Consider the following 19,849-nt stretch of genomic DNA (forward strand, 5'->3'; position numbering starts at 1 on the left):
TATTGCGTTTACATAACGTAATTAATGAAAGAAAGTTTTTGGCAAAAAAAAAAGTGACTAATTGGGTTTTCACATAGGCAAAACGCATTTTTGGAAAAGGAGGTTGAGTGAGACATGATTTTTCAAAACGCGCGCAGTTGAGATTTTTTTCCTTTTTTTGGGAACTATTTTAAGTAGAGCTTATAATCTTAGAATTTTGTATGGTAATGGGTCAAAACTCTAAAGGTCCTGATTATATCTTCTTCTATTATTGATTACACCCATGTAAAGGATATAAAAATGCTACATTATTCAACGAATTACAAAAAATAAACGACGAATAAACGTAGAAGCAAACGATAAATTTCTTCAGTTGATGAGTTTGTAACCATGATTTCCTTCTATCATATCCTAGTTTATTCTAGCCATTGATGGAAGCTTGTATTTGTTCTAGTGTTCTTCCTTTAGTTTCGGGCACCATTTTAATCACAAACACAATTGCACCTGCATTGATCGCTGCGTAGATGATGAACGTTCCTGTAATTAAAAAACAGAACCAATTAATCAACCCTGGTGGTAAAAACAGACCCAAATGATAGTCAGAAAAGCATGTAAATCAAATATCCAGAGTAACGGGTCAAGACAGGTAAACCTTTCTTTGAAAGGCAACAGGTATACTTTGAACATATTTATGCATTCATGTGATTATATGTAGCATGTGTATGTAAATTTTTTCGCCCAAACTTACCATATGAACTCCAGCTCAATAGAAAATTGAATGTATATGACATAACCCATGCACCAAACCAGTTTACCAAAGTCGCGAGGCTTCCAGCCACTCCTTTTATATTAATAGGGAATATCTGGATACCGAATATGCACAATGGTTATTGTCATAGATGAGGAAGTTAGATATGAGAAATTGTTGAAGATCTTGGATTACCTCGGACATTATAACCCATGGAATTGCTCCCATTCCAGCTGAAAACGAGCCTATATACAACTATAAGTGTTCACAAACACAGTTAGTAAAAGGTTTAAATGTAGAGCTCGCTATAAATATATGCCGATACCAAATATGTTGGCTTATAGTATAATCCTTAGAATTACCATCATTCCAGATACGGCAAGTGCAGGTACTGCTGATAGTCCAATTTCATAACTCTGGTTGGATAAAATCAAGTTAGACGATAAAACATTTCAAATGCTAGGTACAAACAAATTAAAAATACAAAGGTACATTTGGTTGCAGAAAACTGTTGACTACGAGGCCCATTTTGTTGCCATGATACAGTGATGGTGAACTTACTTAGGGGATTAGGAATAAATACAAATGAATGAAATGTTACCTTCAAGAAGAACGAAAGTGCTACCAGAAGACATCCCAAAACCAGGCCTGTCCCGGAAATCTTGCAAAAATATAGCCAAACGTCAAAAAACGACTTATCAGACATGGTCATTGGCAACACCAAAATATAGCCATAAGTATTTTCATTACCAGTAAAAGTGGCTTTCTACCGGCTTTGTCTACAAAGAGTGAAATTAGCGCTGTAATCATGATTTGTAACAAAGCATACATTATTGTTCCAAGATCAGCAGGAAATCCTGGAAATTATACCAAAGTAAAGTTACTGTCTCGTTTCTTTTTCGTACTGTATTGAAGAATCAGGCTATTGAAAGAAGAGTTATATATACCTGCAGACTCAAATATACTACTCGTGTAGAAAACGATGCCATTGATTCCTCCAAATTGTTGGCATACCATTAACCCAACTCCTATCTTCACATGAAAAGCAAGCGAAGAGTACTTAATTAAGAATTATGATTTGAATCTTTCATATATTTTACAAGAAGATGTACTTACAATGACAGATCGTGAGTATCTTTTCTGAAATAGATCAAATACTTTTGCTTTTGGGAGCCTTTCTAGCGTTTTTATGTAATCCTGTAAACAATGAGGTAATGTTGTGATGAGGTTGTGGGTTGAAATCTTGTGTGACCGATAACAAACCTTCTGAGAGGGACATTGAGATTATGGGTTTGGAGTAAAAATTCAGAATGTGTGAACCATGAACCTGGATTTCAGCCGCCTCTACAGATATATCGACATCTTTCCCTCGAAGTTTTCTAAGTGCAACCCAAAACTCTTTCTGGTTGCCTGTCTTAGCCTGCACGTACGTCAAATGTAGTTTTTGTTAAAAGCCTTAAAGCTGACAATTTCATGTCATTTAATTTTGGATGATAACTTTTTTTATGTTCTATATTTATATTGGTTGAATCGAAATTTATCTAATAATGAAATGGGTCAAAAGGTCTAAAAATCAATGAAGTTCGTTTTTAGTATATTAAATCTTGAAAATTTGAGTTTGAAAATGTTTGTTCGTTACTTTAACAATACAGTTTTTGCAATCATATAATCAAATTAAACTATTTACAGATGCTTTCTGATGTAACAATGCTTCAGATCAGACCAATCTTGCCTGTTTGACCCATTTCCGACCCATCCATTTTGGCACCTCTAGTTCTCGTGATCCTTTTAATGTAATCTAACCACGGAAACAAGCATATCTTACCAGCCATCTCGGAGACTCAGGTATGAAAAACAATCCCATCACCAAAATTATGCATGGAGCCAATCCTGCAATCATACAACTTCTTGTTGGTCAATGTTCAAGATTCAGTAGCCATATTCTGGCCATTCATCTTTGCTGAACTGGTACTAAGAAGTAATTGTAGAATGTATTTCGAAGATAAAAGACCTATCAGGGCCAAGATCCTCCATGGTATCATGGTCCCAATGATGAAGGAAAGCGACACCGCTGCAGTGATCATAAGCTGCATAGAAAGTCAACAAACTGTTATATAGGATGTGGATGTATTAGCAACTAGAATATGTCTACACAATGTGACTGACACGCATGGATTTAAGGATCGCCACTCGGTGACAAAGCTGAGAGACCAATGACTAGTTAGGTGGCGTCCGTCTGCCGAGGTGGCAGTAATGGTAGGAATATAAGAGAAGAGTTATGTCTCTAATCACTTTTTGTTGGGTTGAAAAAAGTGTAATATCCTGACACCTAAAAAAGTGCAGACCTTCAAAAATGATGCCTAATCAACTTTGGGCTTTAAAACAAACACAAAGTTATACCCAAATTTCAGTGGGTCCTTTGCCCTGGTCCTAAGACTCTGAATGCCCGAAACCCTTCCAAATCTGCCCCAAGTATATCGAAACATAAATACAAATGAACCTGATTCGCTGCTGTCAACCTGCCCCGAAGATTTTTGGGTGATATTTCTGCTATGAATACAGGTACAACATAAGAAAACATTCCCATCCCGTATCCTGTTGCCAGTCGTCCGATATCCAGTGCCAAAGGTCCCTATCGTAAGCAAAAAACCTTTAACTTCGTCGTAATGGTCCCAAACTAGTAATTAATAGATCTTTACATACCTCTGCAAAGTAAATTGCTAGCCATCCTGCCGAACAGAAAACACTAGATATCCTCAAACCCTATTTACATTGCAATCTGAGTCAAGCCACTGGTTGATAATAGATGTGGATAAATAGACGGGTTGGTTAGGTAACGGGTCAAAATGCTTAGTAATCATTTGGATCAGGATAGTTTAAACCCATCTATCCAAAGGGTTTAGACATTTGTATACATAAACCATAGTTAAAAAAAAAAATTATAGCCAGAGTTTTAAGACTAATTATAACATTATATACATATGAAAATACAAGTACAATGAGGGACATTTGACTCCTATCAGCATTCTGTTTTACCTTTACAGGACATTTGGATAACATTCATAAGTAGATATGTCGAAATTGTCATCTCTAGTTCATAGTGCACATGTTTTATACCTAGTACTTACCCCTTTGCGACCAACTATGTCAGCGATGGGTCCACTCGTTATTGCCCCAATCATTGCACCAAATGTCAAAATTGAGCCAAACAGCGAATACTGCAACAAGTTAGCTACAATATTAAACGAACTCGAAAACATATGGATCGATGCTTATTCATTTCTGACTAAAACTAACTCTAATTACCTCAGCTAGTGACAACTTTAGATCTTCTGTGATAGCTGATTGTATAGGCGACGAGTAACCCGCCTGGAAATAAACATATGTCAAATATCTACATATATATTATGTATATAACTCGAAATAATGTTGAACTTACACATGCTCCAAAGGCGAAAGAGCCACAAACAGCAACAAATGTGCTGAGATAGACCATGAAGTTGTTCTCTTTGCTAACTTGTTTTTCATCGATGATTTGAGGCACCAACGGAGTTCGAATATCGTCTTGATCAGCCATGATATCGGTTTTCAATTTCTAGAGGAAAAAAAAAAACAGATATGCAAAATGAAAACGATTTATAAGTTCTGTTTCAGTGAGCTACAATTGAAGTAGTATTTATATATTGAAGTGAAGCAACAAAACAGCTTTGTTCTTCTATATATTGTTAACGATTATTATGAGGCAATTTAATGAATCTATTATCACGTGGATCACTACTTTTTTGGACTTTGGTTTCCTGATACTACAAAAGTGACAAAAGCTATTTTCTGTCATCCTACAATTTTCTAGGATATTATTGCATTATTTTGTAGCTTTAGATTGTTAAATTTTTTTCCATATCTTACTTTCATTAAAAGACAAATTTATATCGTCTACACACTTTTTTTACAAATCTGAAATCTGTTAATTCGTTAACATTATAAATGTCTACATAGCTTATAAACTACTTACTTACAAAAAAAATGATATAAAGAAGTGTATATAAGCTACATGTTTGCAATTAACAGTAGTGCAGACAATTTTATACACCAAATTTTTATAAACTTACTTAAAAGATAAAAACCTCTACCAACTTACCAAGTATATTCACCACACATTGTTAACAATTTTTAGATTTATAATGTACAAAAATAAGGGAAATTGATACATGCTTCAACAAGCAGACAACCCCTGCTTTCCCCCTCATAATATGATATTTTACATTTAATTTAATAACCAAAAAATTATATTAAAAAATTAAAAATTTCGGGTTGAAAAGCAGGCAATGATGCAATATGCTCAGCAGATGTTATATCCTTTAAAAATACTTTGCATTCAAAAAATCTTACTAAGAAATGCAATATTGATTTCTTTATTTATAAGTCATAACTATAACAGGGTTCTTAAACTTTTAAAGCCTTGAAAATTTTGAAATTATATAGATTAATTGTCAAGATCATCCTCTAGTGCACGTAATGTTAAGCTGATATTTGCATAGACTTTGGTACCATATTTTATATTAGGGATAAGTATACTGTAATGTAACAAACTTTGAACGAATGTCTATAGTAGAAAATAACTAAAGTTGTGTGTGTTGTATGTAAACAACTCGAAAATAATGTTTATTGTATGTAGGAAAATGTATTCAACCAATTAAAATCAGACAAGTGGCACCTCTATATGGTTGCCACATATGTTTTTTCTTACATACAATAAATATTTTTTAAAGTTGTTTACATACAATACATAAAACTTTAGTTATTTCTTATTATGTACATCCGTCCAAATTTATTTCTTATTATGGACATTCGTCCAAATTTATTATATTCCAGGATATAAAATTATATCTGGATTACCCAAACTTATTTTTGTTGAAGTTAAATATTACAAGGTACGTGGCCAAAGATCATGGATATGATTCGTTGGTACTTGCAACTTGCTAGAAATATATTTTTGTTATACTTGGTATACAGTTGTACTTTGTTGTCTTGATAGTTGATATCAAAATATTTGTCACTAAACTTATAAAATTTTTAATACAACATTTGCAGCGGTTTTTGTCATATACCTATTATATTAAAACTTTAATAGATCGATCTGAATTCTAGCAGGCGAAAGAAAACATACCATTTTATAAGTATTTCATTTGTAAACATCCGTTTAATAGCAAATCACATTGGTTATTTTATATGATATATATACAAATATATAGATATAGATATTTATATATTTGCATTCGGTGAGATTCATGTGAAAACTATACATATATAAACATAAAAAATTATAAGTATAACTTGATAGTTTATGTGAATAAATATGTTCACATATACTATTTAGACATCAAGTTATAATATAAAGGTTTTCATTGTTCTTCCAATTCAAATGGTTTTTACATGAATTTTTTTCTATTTTATAAACCTATGTATGTCTATTTCATGTTATATTATCATTTGTGTTGTCATTCAAAAAAAAAATATATATCATTTGTGTAATTTGTATTTTTAGATAGCATCTTGGTTGTCTTTCTTGTCGAATGTATGAAAATGGAGAACTCCGTATGAATGAAAGGTTAACATGTTTACAAATGGATCAGTATCCAATCAGAAGGGATTTGTTGATGTAAATTTAGTTTAAATCATTTTATAATACAATAGGTAGAAATAATACAATGTAGCTTAAAGTTAAGTAAATATAAAATTATTAATTTAATGGGAAATGTTAAATGTAACCTCCGAAGCTATAACTAATTTGTTTAAACATGATTATATGAAATGTACAATATTGTTTAACATGTCTTGACAAATTAAACTTAACCCATATGGTTATGTTTATCATTGTTATTTTACTTTATATAATTTTTTAAAAGGTCAGAAATTTTTATGTTTATCATTGTTATTTTATTTTATATAATTTTTTAAAAGGCCAGAAATTTTTATTAAATAAATGATCGACTAGTAAGGCGTTAGTGAAAAGTAAATATGTAATTAAAGAAATAAACATGTGATTATATTCCATAGTTTCATATACCAACAAAAAATAAAAAAACCAAAAAGAATTGTCTTGATTACTCCTAGTCATCACATTAGTTGGAATAATTAAGTGAGCAACATTCATCAAAATCACAAAAGCCAATTTCATTTCTCCCTAGCCGGAATCTTTTTATTAAAAGTTAAAACAACTAATAAATCTGTTTATTAAAAGTTAAAACCACTAATGAATCCACAAAACTAGTACAATACGCTACACCACTTGTACCTCCCGACCCCAGCATGGCCGCCGCCACCATCCTGTATCTATGTTTCATCATTTTTCTAACTTTAACGTTTTCCTCAGCCCAAAACGACACCGTTTCATGCCCCTTAAACTTCAACATATTCCGAAACCTCATTGGTACTGACCGCCCTTCTTCACTAGACATGCCGTGCCTGTATACGCGCTCCATCCTTCTGTTTGTCGAGTCCGAATACCTCCGCCGCACCAACTCCTTTACTCCGCCGCCGGCCGCCGCGGAATCCTGCTGGTCCGCTTTCCAAACCCTAGCCGACGACTATTTTCCCAAACTTGACCTCCGAAAAAACTGCGGTTTTCAACCTAACTGGATTAGTACTTCAGGTTGTATGAATATATATAACAAAACACAGTTTGAACGTAGAATCCCGCAACTTGCGCTAAACGACGTCGTTTCGGCTTGTAATCAGTCCTTATCCGACTCGTCTTCTTGCTCAGCGTGTCTTGACAAGCTTGTTGATTTACATGGAAGTTATTTAAACGCTGAAAGTAACGGAAACTTAACGGATTGTTTTATTTTTATGCCTATTTATACGGCGGCGTTTGTTAATCGGTTTGGGCCAACCGATAGAGGTACCGCATCTTGTTTATTTGGGATTGATTTTGTTCCGAAGAAATCGGATGATAAACACAAAGTTATTGTGATTGTAATTGTTGTAGTATTAGCATTACTTTTGACCTTAGTTTTTTTGATAGGAGGATTGTGGTTTTGTAGGAAGAAAAAAATTAAGGAAATGAGACGTAGGAAGCGGATAAATGGAAATGAAATGAATCCTGGGCCCACACTGGACGTGATATCCGGAAGTATTGATTTAGTTAAGTATACAATTGCTGATATTAAAGAAGCTACTAGGAATTTTTCGAGAGAGAATATAATAGGGACAGGAGGTTTTGGTAATGTTTATAAAGGGGTGTTGCCGGACGATGGTGTAGTCGCCTTGAAACGCTTTAAGAATTGTTCGGAAGCAGGTGATGCTAGTTTTAAGCATGAGGTTGAAGTGATTGCAAGTGTTCGGCATGTGAATTTGGTTGCGGTGAGAGGGTATTGTGTTGCGACGACACAGTATGAGGGTTATCAACGGATTATTGTTTGTGATTTGGTCAGTAATGGTAGCTTACATGATCATCTTTTTGGGATGGGGGTGAGGGGGAGGGTGAATCTTACCTGGCCTATACGTAGGAAGATTGCGTTAGGTATGGCTAGAGGGTTGGCTTATTTGCATTATGGGGCACAGCCTGCGATCATTCATAGGGATATTAAAGCGAGTAATATACTTTTGGATGAGAACTTTGAAGCTAAAGTGGCGGATTTTGGGTTGGCTAAGTTTGCTCCCGAGGGTGCGACTCATATGAGTACTAGGGTGGCTGGTACGATGGGTTATGTTGCCCCAGAGTATGCGTTATATGGTCAGTTGACGGAGAGGAGTGATATTTATAGCTTTGGGGTTGTCTTGTTGGAGCTTTTAAGTGGTAAAAAGGCTTTATTGGAGCTTGAGGAACCGGCACTTTTAGCCGATCGGGCGTGGTCAATGGTGCGAAAAGGTACACCTTTAGAAGTTATTGATAGTGAAATGACCGAATGTGGTTCGCCCGAAATCATGGAGAAGTATGTTTTGGTTGCTGTTCTTTCGTCTCATCCACAGATATATGCTAGACCCACTATGGATCAAGTGTTGAAGATGTTAGATATGGATTTGCCCGTTCCTTCCATACCAGAAAGGCCGATACCGCTTATAGCTGGACAGGAGGATATTGAGAGATCTGCTGGTAGTGGTGGATCCGCCACTGTGGTAGATATGGACGGACTATCTACCATTGTAAAGGAGGAGGAGGACGACGAAGAAGATGAAAAAGCCCGCCTTTCAAGGGACAGATAGCATTTGGTTGAGGTAGAATATGATGACTATGTTACTTCCCATTTACAAGAAATAATGAGCAAAAGCTTTTAACCATAGAAAGCCTAGTCTGGAGGCATTTTGACAGTAAAAGTGACCCAAGCTAAAGATGATATACATACACAGATAACAACATTGTAACAAAGAACTTTACAATCCAACATTTGTATTCTGACCAAATTAACCCAACCTAGTGGTTTGTTGTAAAACCAACATTGTATTTGCTGAACTGAGTCTGGTAATTGATGTAGTATTTCAATATGGAAATGTAATTGTAGAATCAGTTTGGTTTGGATTCTCATGCTAGTGTCGATGTAATTTATTTTTTTAGTATTAAAAGCCATTTCATTCACATGTCTTTGTAACAATTCATTCTAAGCTAGCCAATAATCCTTTCAAAATTCTCTCCCAAAATGTAACTATGAAGAAAGTTAGAGGAGGGGAAATTACAGCTAGCAATTGAACTTCAGACAAAAGATGGATGAATCTGCTTCACTCATGACCTATAAAATCATCAGACGCGGAGTTTTTTTCTAGGCGGTGCTGTTCCATCACCAACCGAGACCAGCCGAACTCAAATGTATTTAGCTAATGGGTTCTAAGTGGAAGTTCCTTCTTGAGGGTAGTTAAATAATCCTCATGGTATTTACTATTTTCGTTTTTTTAACTCTAATTATAATTTACCGTCAGTGTGTATATATATAATCTATAACATTTGGTATAGCAAAAATTGGTGGCCAAGATATATAGCATGATGAACTCTTCAAGTAATGAATCTGATACAAGTGTGCCATCACGTACGTACAGAATGAAAGGTTTGAATATTGCCTTATTATAGTTTGGTTTGTATATAGCTGTTTGGGAGGTGATATTTATACAATAAATATTAGTCATTTACAACAAAGATACAAAATTCATTACACAGTGTACAATTGTGCAGGATTTGTTATAGATAGCTACAATTTATTGCAGCAATATCATTTCCCTAACTGTTTGAAGTTGGCTATATCTCAAGCCTCATGTCCAAATGTCAAGAGAGAGTGTATAAATAGCGTTGTTTGACGTTCTTTAAACGCTTCTTACAATCTTCATGATGATTAATTAATTATAAAAGATTCTACATGACAACCAATAGTTTATCTTAGTTGTATGGTGAAGTGATATCGCTACAACAAAGTTTAACAACAATTCTTGCATAATACAATTGTATACTGCGTAATAAATGTTATACTTTTGTTGTATATGGCTAAAACTTGTTGTATAAATATCACCCCCTAGTTTTATATACAAGATTTTAGGCCCACGTTCATTATACGGAGTTTATTATCTACTCGTATTATTCGATTGGATCTATATAACTTATTATTCTTTTGGGTATATATACTAGCTATTATTCTTGATTTATTATATTGAATTTATTTGTTAAAAAATGTAAATTTGTGATGGAAAACAAAAAAATGTAAATTAAAGTCAAAAATGAAAACAAAAGTCAACCTAAGAAAATTGAAAGCTCGATAAATTATAGAACAACTGTATTTTAGTATATTAAAATATTTTCTGTTTGTATGTTTATTTTTATTTAATTTTTTACTAATTATTCAATATTTCCATGTGAAAATCCCTGCTCTGCTGCTCGTAACTCGTAAAAGTAAAGTAAAGCAACTCCCAATGCCGTCTTTTACGGGTTTTGGATCCCAAATACCGTCGTCTTCGACGGTATTTGGGGGAGGTTGAGATGTAGACAGCCTTATGCCTACCAAAGGTAGAGTGACTACTTCTAGATTCTACCAAAGAGTGAAAAGGACTTTCAGCCTTATTGGTCGTAACTCGTTATTCGTAAATGACTATATAAAGATCTCCGTGTCCCGATTACAAATGCATTGTAAACTTGTAATTGAGTACTATTGCTTTTCATAGTAACCATAATATCCCGGACCAGGAACCTAAAGACATTCTCAATTGGCTTGACAGTCTTAGGATTACCGGGCTGAGGCGTAGAATTTTTGAGGCAATCATTTTTGTTTGGTGGTGGCACGTTTGGAAGGAAAGAAATAATGCTCGGCATAATGATACTCATGAAAACATCAACGACATATTCAATTCAATTGTGTCATTATCGTTTATTTGGTTATCAAGCCGCGATAGGAAACATCATTATGTTTGGTCGGACTGGATCACTAATCCTTTGGACAATGGTGGTTAGCTTCTTCTTTTTAGAACACGTACAGATGGAGGTCACCGTGGGCTTAAGGTTCTGTTGGAGATTAATGGGTTGCTTTTGCTTAACATTGCTGTTGCTTCTGGATATTTATGATTTTAGGCTCAACTGTTGCTATACTACTAGGCTCGGTAATTATTATTCTTGTAATGTTTATGTATGGTTTATTTCTCGGGACATGGTTGGGACTTCATCAAAAATACCACGAGGTGAAAACCGGTGGCTCGGCCCTTGTTGGATGGGAGTTTTTCTCGTGTCTTTTTGCCATGAGTTTTTTTTACTCATTTTGAAGTCCTCGCAGTTAATGTACCGGGAGGTGTCTAGATAGTTTGTTGCTTGGTTTCTCTTCTAGATTGTAATTGTATTTGTATTTTTCGGTAACTAGCATCTAATTAGTTTACCTTCTTAATATATATATATTTTTTGCCGTTCTAAAAAAAAAAAAAAAAAACTAGAAAAATGAGTACTACACGTTGTTAATTAATTGACAGTTTGACACGTCGCCGCCTCGTCGGGTACTCGGGTAGAGACCAACCAGTATTGAATTAGTTATATATTCGGATTACGCAAAATTATACGAGTACTTGTTAAGTATCAAAAGGTGGCAAAAGATATTGGATATGATTCGTTGGTAGTTGCAACTTGCAATTTTAGTTACTAAGTTTAAGCTGTCATTGTTGTCTTGATAGTTGATATCAAAATTTTATTCATTTGATTAACATAAATATTTTAACATTTGCAGTGGTGTTTTGCCATATACCTAATTACCTATTACTATATTAGAACTATATATTAGATCTGAAATCTGCAGGCCAAAGAAAAATTTACAATTTTTCAAGTAATCTATTTGTAAACGTCCGTTTGATTGCGACCAAATTGGTTTGCATGTATTTTTCAAACCTATCCAACTTCTACCTCATGTTATATATAAAATATACTATACCATATTACCACTTATGTGATTTGTGATTTTTAAATTGCATCTTGATTGTCTTCTAGCTAGTTGAGTGTATGAAAATACATTTGTGAAGAAACTAAATTAGATATGAAAAAAAAAAAACAGATATATATAATCCACAAAAACAAATGTTTCCCTAGGTTGTTTAATTTGGACATATTAATGTGTCTTCCACATGGCTACAACTCTGGGAACGAGCCTCTTGTTGAATTATATATGCACACTGAACTAAGTCTTGAGTTTCTATAATCGACCCTTAGAGATATGTTTCAAGGTACTTTGTTTGAAAATATGGAGCTATGGATGAAGTTAAAGAAGCAATAGCACATAGTTGAAATGATAAGGATCCCTAAAGTTGATTCAACTTTAGAGGTAAACTAGATTTTAGACTTGTGTCTAACATTTGACACGTGGCTTACGATGTTATTAATATTAGATCTTCATACATTTAAGTCATATAAGCTTATAATTTTAAAGATATACGGTTTCAAGTGTTATACTTTGCAAGTTGTATTACAATAATCACATGTTCGTCATTGTCATTATTAGCTAAGACGTATTGATAAAATTATTTGTCGTAATCATTTCACAAGGTACATGTCACAATAATTCATCTATTATATAATTTTTTTGAAACCAGTTGTCCTCATAGTGTGATATTATTATGAAAGATAATTAAAAATTAAAATATAAACATATTTGTGATCTTGTACTTGACATTCAAGTATATTTCTTTGATCATGATACGGTCCCATAACACAAATAGGTTTATTTTCAATCACATGTCTTATGATAAATTGATAACAATTAGGATTGTTTTCATATTCTTGATTAAAAATTTTAAAAAAAATCTACTCAAGTTGAAGGTTAAAAATAAATATAAATTAAGTATTTAAGGTTAAAAAGTGCAAATTATTGATGGAAAACAAAAAGTGTAAATTAATGAGCCTTTTCTATAAATATTAATATAGATATTATTATAATAATATATTTAGATAATGACTATTAGGATTTATAATTTATAGTTAAATTAAATGATAAAATAAACGAGAGTCAATTTGATAAAATTAAGCGATTTGATTGGTAATAAGTCATTAGTTCAACTGTCTTGTAGTATATATTAAGATAAGATTTTGACAATTAAGAATCAAGAATCAAATTTAATTTTTAGATTTTAGACTTTTTATTTTAATTCAAAGATTAAAATTGCTAAGTTAGATCAACTTTTGAAGATCTCTAACCTAATTGAAGCTACAATTTAGAGATTTTGTTCTTTTATATGCTACTACGTTTTATGGCTTTTATTTTATATGCTTTTATGAATCGTTGGGTTTTTTATGCTTTTATGAATCCTTGAGTAGCGGCTAGTTTTGAATAAAAATTAATAACCTCTAGCGTGGGTTGGGCCTCCCTAGTGAAACAATTAGATAATAGGTCAAACGATGGATCAAAATACCTAATACTGTACTCAAGATACAAGAAATGTTTGGTCGGATTACCTGCCAAGATTTTACATATGTGAATAATGTGATATACTATTGTATCATCACTTTGAATTTGAACTATATAAAATCCAAATAATTTGACGAAACGTAGAGACTTTAGAAACGTTTCATATTGGAATAAGAATAAATGCAAAAAACTATATTATCACTCCGGACATATCGTGTTACATTAAGTTAAATAGTCTTTTTATTTTATTACTATTGTACTTAAAATTTTTTGAAATGTGTGAATGATTTGCTCACAATAGGGGATCTAACTTACATTGTCTTAACCGGGTCCGTGCTAGAGAGTCTCTCACCCTCAATATACAATTGTACTTAAATAATAAGTAAATCCAAAACTTAATTGGTTTATTGACTAGTCTGTCTATACGCAAAATCTTTTTGTGAACTATATATATATATATAATTAAGGTGACAATCAAATGAGAACCAACTTAAAATGAGAACAAATGAGAATACTTAAAAACTACATTTTGATGCATTAAAAGTCCATAAACTGACATAGTGCATAACTAATTATCATTATTTAAGTGTTTAACAACACATGGATCCATCAAAATCGAAAAAATCACGTTTTTTGTTGGATGCATCATTTTGATAATATGCATCCAAAATGGATGCACAAAACCAAAAAAGTGATTTTTTTCAATTTTGAAGGATCAATGTGTTGTTAAACACTTAAATAATGATAATTAGTTATGCACTATGTTAGTTTTATGGACTTTTAATGCATCAAAATGATGTTTTTAAGTGTTCTCACCGTTCTTATTTTAAAAGTGTTCTCACCGGAGTGTTACCCTAATTAATTATATATAATATATATATAATATATTTATTATCACATCGTCTAGAAGATAATTGAAAACTATATGCTTAGTCCTCTCTATCAAGTTGTGCCAGAAAGTTTGAATTGAAGATCCCAACATGTAGTATCTACTTTGAATTGAAGATATTTTCCAATAAGGATGTCAATCCAAGACGAGTATTCGAGACATAAAACATTCGGGTTTTTTTATTGGCTATCCGCCTATCCGCAAGATCAAAATCCAAAAACTTAGATCGGAACTCGTGGTCCGCTCTTTCATTGTAAGGTTGTTAATTTCTCATTTTGTAATTTACTAACATCTTGTTGATTCATTAATAATACATATTTCTGTTCAAAAAAGTATATTACTTTTGTTGTGCATAAAAGTTCGAATCATTAACATTGTATTCTCGAGTTTTTATTAAAAGAAAAGAAAAGATAAGATTCGATAGGAGAAGAAAGGATAAAAATTTACATAAAAAAGAGGCATTCTCGAGTTGAAAGAAAAGAAAAGAAAGTTGATAGTTAAATGTATTCTTGAGTTAAAAGAGAAGGAAAAGAAAGGATAAAAAGATACAATTTTACATTTATAACCTTGTAGTAGTTAAAACCTTTATATAAGTTTGAGGGGTATAATAATAATTTGACCACTTTTCCTTCTAAATCTTGCCAAAAGTGACAAGAAAATTTTGGGATCAAATCATCCTATTTTTTCCTTTCTTTCTCTTCCCTTTCTTTCAAAACAAAAACTTAAGAATACAAAAACAAAAAATTTCTTACCCTTTCTTTTCTTATCTCTTCAAAATAAAACTCAAGAATACACTCTAATACTCGTATAGATATGGATAGAAATATTCTATGTAAATTTCACTATGGAATATAATTGTATAACAAAACTTTGACGAAAGGTAATGGTAAGTCCAAAGATGTCCTAGTCTCGATACGGCGATACCCATGTTTGACCCAAAGGGAACAAAGCTGATCATTACATGACAATATGTCAGCTTCAGTTTTTGAACAAAAAGTCTAAAACAAATAAGTTTCATCCACGTTCTCCATCATGTTTTTTTCTAAATATGAGAACCCCAGCCCAACTGATCTACAATAACATCTCCATTTAGAAATATATGATTCCAAACTCAATTTGGCAAATACAATGTTGGTTTTAGAATAAACTAGTAGTGCAGTGATGAATAAAAAATTTCCTTCATTTTCTTACTTTTACAATCGAGTGATTAATAATAATGGAAGAAAAATTATTGTGAACTGTAAAAGATTATATACAATTATAAGACTGGAACTCAATTTTTTTTACAATAACAAACGCAGGCCGGGCAAAAAATGACCAAAGTAGCACAGTCATGAGTCATGAAATTGCACCTCTGGTGGATGCTATCTGTCACTTGAAAGACGGGCTTTCTCGTCTTCATCGTTGTCATCCTCCTCCTCCTCCTCCTTTACAGTGGCAGATAGTCCGTCCATATCTACCATTGCGGCCGATCTCCCATCCATCTCATGTGTATATGCTTGATACCCTCTAGGAGTTGATAACTGACCTGATCCACTACTACTAATAGATCTCTCAATATCCTCAAGTCCAGCTATAAGTGGTATCGGCCTTTCGGGTATCGAAGGAACGGGTAAATCCGTATCTAACATCTTCAACACTTGATCCATCGTGGGTCTAGCATATAACTGTGGATGAGACGAAAGAACCGCAGCCAAAACATACTTCTCCATGATCTCTGGCGAACCACATTCGGTCATTTCACTATCAATAACTTCTAATGGTGTACCTTTTCGCACCATTGACCAAGCCCAATCAGCTAAAAGCACTGGTTGACCATCCCCAACCTCTAATAAAGCCTTTTTACCACTTAAAAGCTCTAACAAAACAACCCCAAAGCTATAAACATCACTTCTCTCCGTCAACTGGCCATACAACGCATACTCTGGAGCAACATAACCCATAGTTCCAGCCACCCTAGTACTCAAATGAGTTGCACCTTCAGGTGCAAACTTAGCCAACCCAAAATCCGCCACTTTAGCTTCAAAGTTCTCATCCAAAAGTATATTACTCGCTTTAATATCCCTATGAATAATCGCAGGCTGCGCCCCATAATGCAAATAAGCCAACCCTCTAGCCGTACCTAACGCAATCTTCCTGCGTATAGGCCAAGTAAGATTCACCCTCCCCCTCACCCCTATCCCAAAAAGATGATCATGTAAACTACCATTACTAACCAAATCACAAACAATAATCCGTTGATAACCCTCGTATTGTGTCGTCGCAATACAATACCCTCTCAACGCAACCAAATTCACATGACGAACACTCGCAATCACTTCAACCTCGTGTGTAAAACTAGCATCACCTGCCGCCGAACAATTCTTAAACCGTTTTAACGCAACTTCAGTATTATCCGGCAACACACCTTTATAGACATTACCATAACCTCCTCTCCCTATTATATTCTCTCTCGAAAAATTCCTAGTAGCTTCTTTGATTTCATCAATTGTATACTTAACTAAACTAGTACTTCCGGATATCGCGTCCAACGCGGATCCAGAAGTCATTTCATTTCCATTTCCATTTATCCTCCTCCTACGTCTCATTTCCTTTATTTTTTTCTTCCTATAATACCACAATCCTATCGATAAAACTAAGGCGAAAAATGATACTAAAATTACAACAATCACAATCACAATAACTTTATGTTTATTATTCGATTTCTTCGAAACAAAATCAAGCGAAAATAAACAAAATGCGGTACCTCTATCGGTCGGACCGAACCGATTAACAAACGCCGCCGTGTAAATAAATGGAAAAGTCTTACAATCCGTTAAATTTCCGTTACTTTCGCCGTTTAAATAAACCGCTTGCAAATTCGAAAGCGCAACAGTACACGCTGAACAAGCCGAACCGGATAACGACTGATTACAAGCTGAAACGACGCCGTTTCGCGCAGATTGCGAAATTCTACGTTCAAAATCTGTCTTGTTATTTATATTCATACAACCTGAAGTACTAATCCAATTAGTTTGAAAACCGCAGTTTTTTCGGAGGTCAAAGTTGGGAAAAAAGTCGTCGGCTAGGGTTTGGTAAGCGGACCAGCAGGATTCCGCAGCGGCCGGCGGCGGAGTAAAGGAGTTGGTGCGGCTGAGATATTCGGACTCGACTAACTGAAGGCCTAAGCGCGTGTACCGACACGCATCCAGGATGTTGAGTGAGGAAGGGCGGTTAGTACCAACAAGGTTACGGATTAAGTTGAAGTTTAGAGGACATGAAACGGTGTCGTTTTGAGCTGAGGAGAATGTTAAAGTTAGAAAAATGGTGATGAATAGATACAGGGTAGTGGTGGTGGTGGTGGTTGCCATGGAGGGAAGGTACAAGTGGTGAAGCGTGATGTACTAGTTTTTGAGATTCATTTGTGTGGTTTTATTATAAAGATTCCGGTTATGAAGAGAAATGGGATTAAAATTGAATTTGATGAGGTGGTAGACCATAGACATGTGGCTATGTGATTTTAATGCACGTTGGTTAGGTTAGTTAATACTCATTTTATTCTTATGGTTTTTATGGTTTTATTTGAAAAACATATACGTATACATATAATAATCACACGATGAGTTAAGATGCACACATGATGCTTAAACTAATTTAATTGCTAACATGAAATTTAGAAGTTTGTAAATTATACTAACAATTAATAATAATTAAGAAGCAGGCGCAATCAATCCTTTTTGGTTGAAAGCGATGGGTTCGTCGGTTGTGACATTGTTGGCATGTGGTTTTCATTTGCTTTCAATTTTGGTAGCATTGGTCCAAGTAACAAACGAAGGAGATCTCTTGTTACGATCAAATATTCGAGTGCAAAATCAGGGTTATACTAAGGTTGAATTGTTGTCTTCGGAAAATAATGTGTCGATTCTAAATAAAAACTGATTATTGACATTTTATTCATTAAACTTAAAAATTATCAAGAAAAATTGTATAAAAACCTTATTATTTTTAAATCTTTTTAAACATTCTCATAAAAAACCTCCTAAGATCATCAAAATACGACATGTGGATTCTTCTAACTCTCTATTCTAATATCATTCCTTGATTTTGTCACATTTTAAAGTCAGAAAAGTTTTTAGAAGGATTAGTTAGTAGAATATATCATTTTCCTAATACACCACACATTAGTAAATAGTAAAATATTAAGGTCACGTTTGGTTCACAGAATCCGATGAAATTTGATGGAATTGGAATTGAATTTCATTCCTTAATGCGTTTGGTTGCACAAAGAAGAGGGAATCTCATTCCATAGGAATGTAAACATTCCATCATTTGATGGAATCTCCATTCCTAGGGGATGGAGGAAGAATTTCATTCCTTCCATCACTTGAATTTTCAAAAAATCAAAAATATTCCGTCAAATTTCATTCCTTCAAATTCCAATTCATTTGAAAGATTTCATTTCTTTCCAAAATATTATGTGAACCAAACGCGCCCTAAATGTTGTTGTAGTGTTGTCAAATGTATAATTAACTGGGATTGTCATATACTCGTATTGATCCCCTGATCTACAAATATGAGCTTTTTTTTTAACATACAAATATGAGTTTGATTGTTTATAAAATGGCAACCAATAATTTAATAAGTTCATCGTAAAACATATGAGCTCGATTGTTTGTTATACTCATAATTGTTAACTCCTTCATATGGTTTGTTTGAATAGAACAGAATATAATGCATTCAAAATTAATGACCAATCTCTAGTGCATTCGTGATGCTCGACACCGATCATCCACTCTTTTTGTTTAACAAACGCAACCATCCACTTAATACCAACTATTGACTTTGAAATGAATATATTCTAGCGCTTCTTCATTGCTTGGTCATGACACATTCATTGATTTTTTATATTCCTTGTGAAATCAAAATTAAATTTATTATAGTTTTTAAGCAAGAATAATGCAATAACTTTTATATAATGTTACAGATTGTCGTTAATATGTTGTAAACATTTCGTGTATTTAATACAAGTCTAATATAATATGAAGTACTATTGGAAAAGAGGCTTATATACATGGTATTTAATAACAAAACAAATTTTATTTTTCTCCAACTCCTATAAGGAGATAGAAAGAAAAATTGTCGATTTTGATATAGATCTGCTAATAGACAATAGTTCTCTTATACAACCCAAAGTCAACGATAAATAGATATGATCAGTAAAAACTTAATGGGGAAATCATAACCCACATATCATAATTGGATATTGATTGATCCCGTTGAGCCATATGATTATGTATAAACTAGTTTCATACGTAATATATGTTTTTAAAGTCTGAAAGCATTAAGATCTACGGATAAGTTATTGATTATTTTACTTTTATAGTGTTGTCATGTTTAATTTGC

At 33.5% G+C, this 19,849-nt stretch overlaps 3 protein-coding genes across 3 annotated transcripts; 1 reads left to right on the forward strand and 2 right to left on the reverse strand.

The window, feature by feature from the left end:
* Nucleotides 1-352: 352 nt before the first annotated feature.
* LOC122607886 (sugar transporter ERD6-like 7) lies at nt 353-4,304 on the reverse strand. Its single transcript, XM_043780957.1, has 16 exons — nt 4,167-4,304; nt 4,034-4,096; nt 3,856-3,945; nt 3,431-3,490; nt 3,228-3,359; nt 2,739-2,814; nt 2,553-2,617; nt 2,055-2,147; nt 1,844-1,924; nt 1,675-1,759; nt 1,478-1,584; nt 1,329-1,388; nt 1,090-1,143; nt 923-982; nt 728-842; nt 353-516 (listed from the first exon to the last, which is right to left on the reverse strand). Exons 1-16 carry the CDS (start codon nt 4,302-4,304, stop codon nt 401-403), a joined length of 1,395 nt encoding a protein of 464 aa, XP_043636892.1. The 3' UTR covers nt 353-400.
* Nucleotides 4,305-7,003: 2,699 nt separating this feature from the next.
* Nucleotides 7,004-9,285, forward strand: LOC122608009 (probable LRR receptor-like serine/threonine-protein kinase RKF3). The gene has a single exon (XM_043781088.1). It carries the CDS (start codon nt 7,037-7,039, stop codon nt 8,930-8,932), a length of 1,896 nt encoding a protein of 631 aa, XP_043637023.1. The 5' UTR covers nt 7,004-7,036; the 3' UTR covers nt 8,933-9,285.
* A 6,344-nt stretch (nt 9,286-15,629) lies between these two features.
* On the reverse strand, nt 15,630-17,944 carry LOC122607097 (probable LRR receptor-like serine/threonine-protein kinase RKF3). Its single transcript, XM_043780016.1, has one exon. The coding sequence runs from the start codon at nt 17,815-17,817 to the stop codon at nt 15,832-15,834; it is 1,986 nt and encodes a 661-aa protein (XP_043635951.1). The 5' UTR covers nt 17,818-17,944; the 3' UTR covers nt 15,630-15,831.
* Between the last annotated feature and the right edge of the window lie 1,905 nt (nt 17,945-19,849).

Source organism: Erigeron canadensis, chromosome 7 (assembly GCF_010389155.1).
Source record: "Erigeron canadensis isolate Cc75 chromosome 7, C_canadensis_v1, whole genome shotgun sequence".
NCBI lineage: Eukaryota > Viridiplantae > Streptophyta > Magnoliopsida > Asterales > Asteraceae > Erigeron > Erigeron canadensis.

Excerpts from the sequence above, each read along its gene's own strand:
- LOC122607886 (XM_043780957.1), bottom strand. The coding sequence starts at position 4,304 with ATGGCTGATCAAGACGATATTCGAACTCCGTTGGTGCCTCAAATCATC. Across the intron at positions 1,585-1,674 it reads TAGTATATTTGAGTCTGCAG|GATTTCCTGCTGATCTTGGA; the intron begins GTATATATAACT and ends TATAATTTCCAG. Across the intron at positions 517-727 it reads ATTGAGCTGGAGTTCATATG|GAACGTTCATCATCTACGCA; the intron begins GTAAGTTTGGGC and ends TTTTAATTACAG.
- LOC122608009 (XM_043781088.1), top strand. The coding sequence starts at position 7,037 with ATGGCCGCCGCCACCATCCTGTATCTATGTTTCATCATTTTTCTAACT.
- LOC122607097 (XM_043780016.1), bottom strand. The coding sequence starts at position 17,817 with ATGGCAACCACCACCACCACCACTACCCTGTATCTATTCATCACCATT.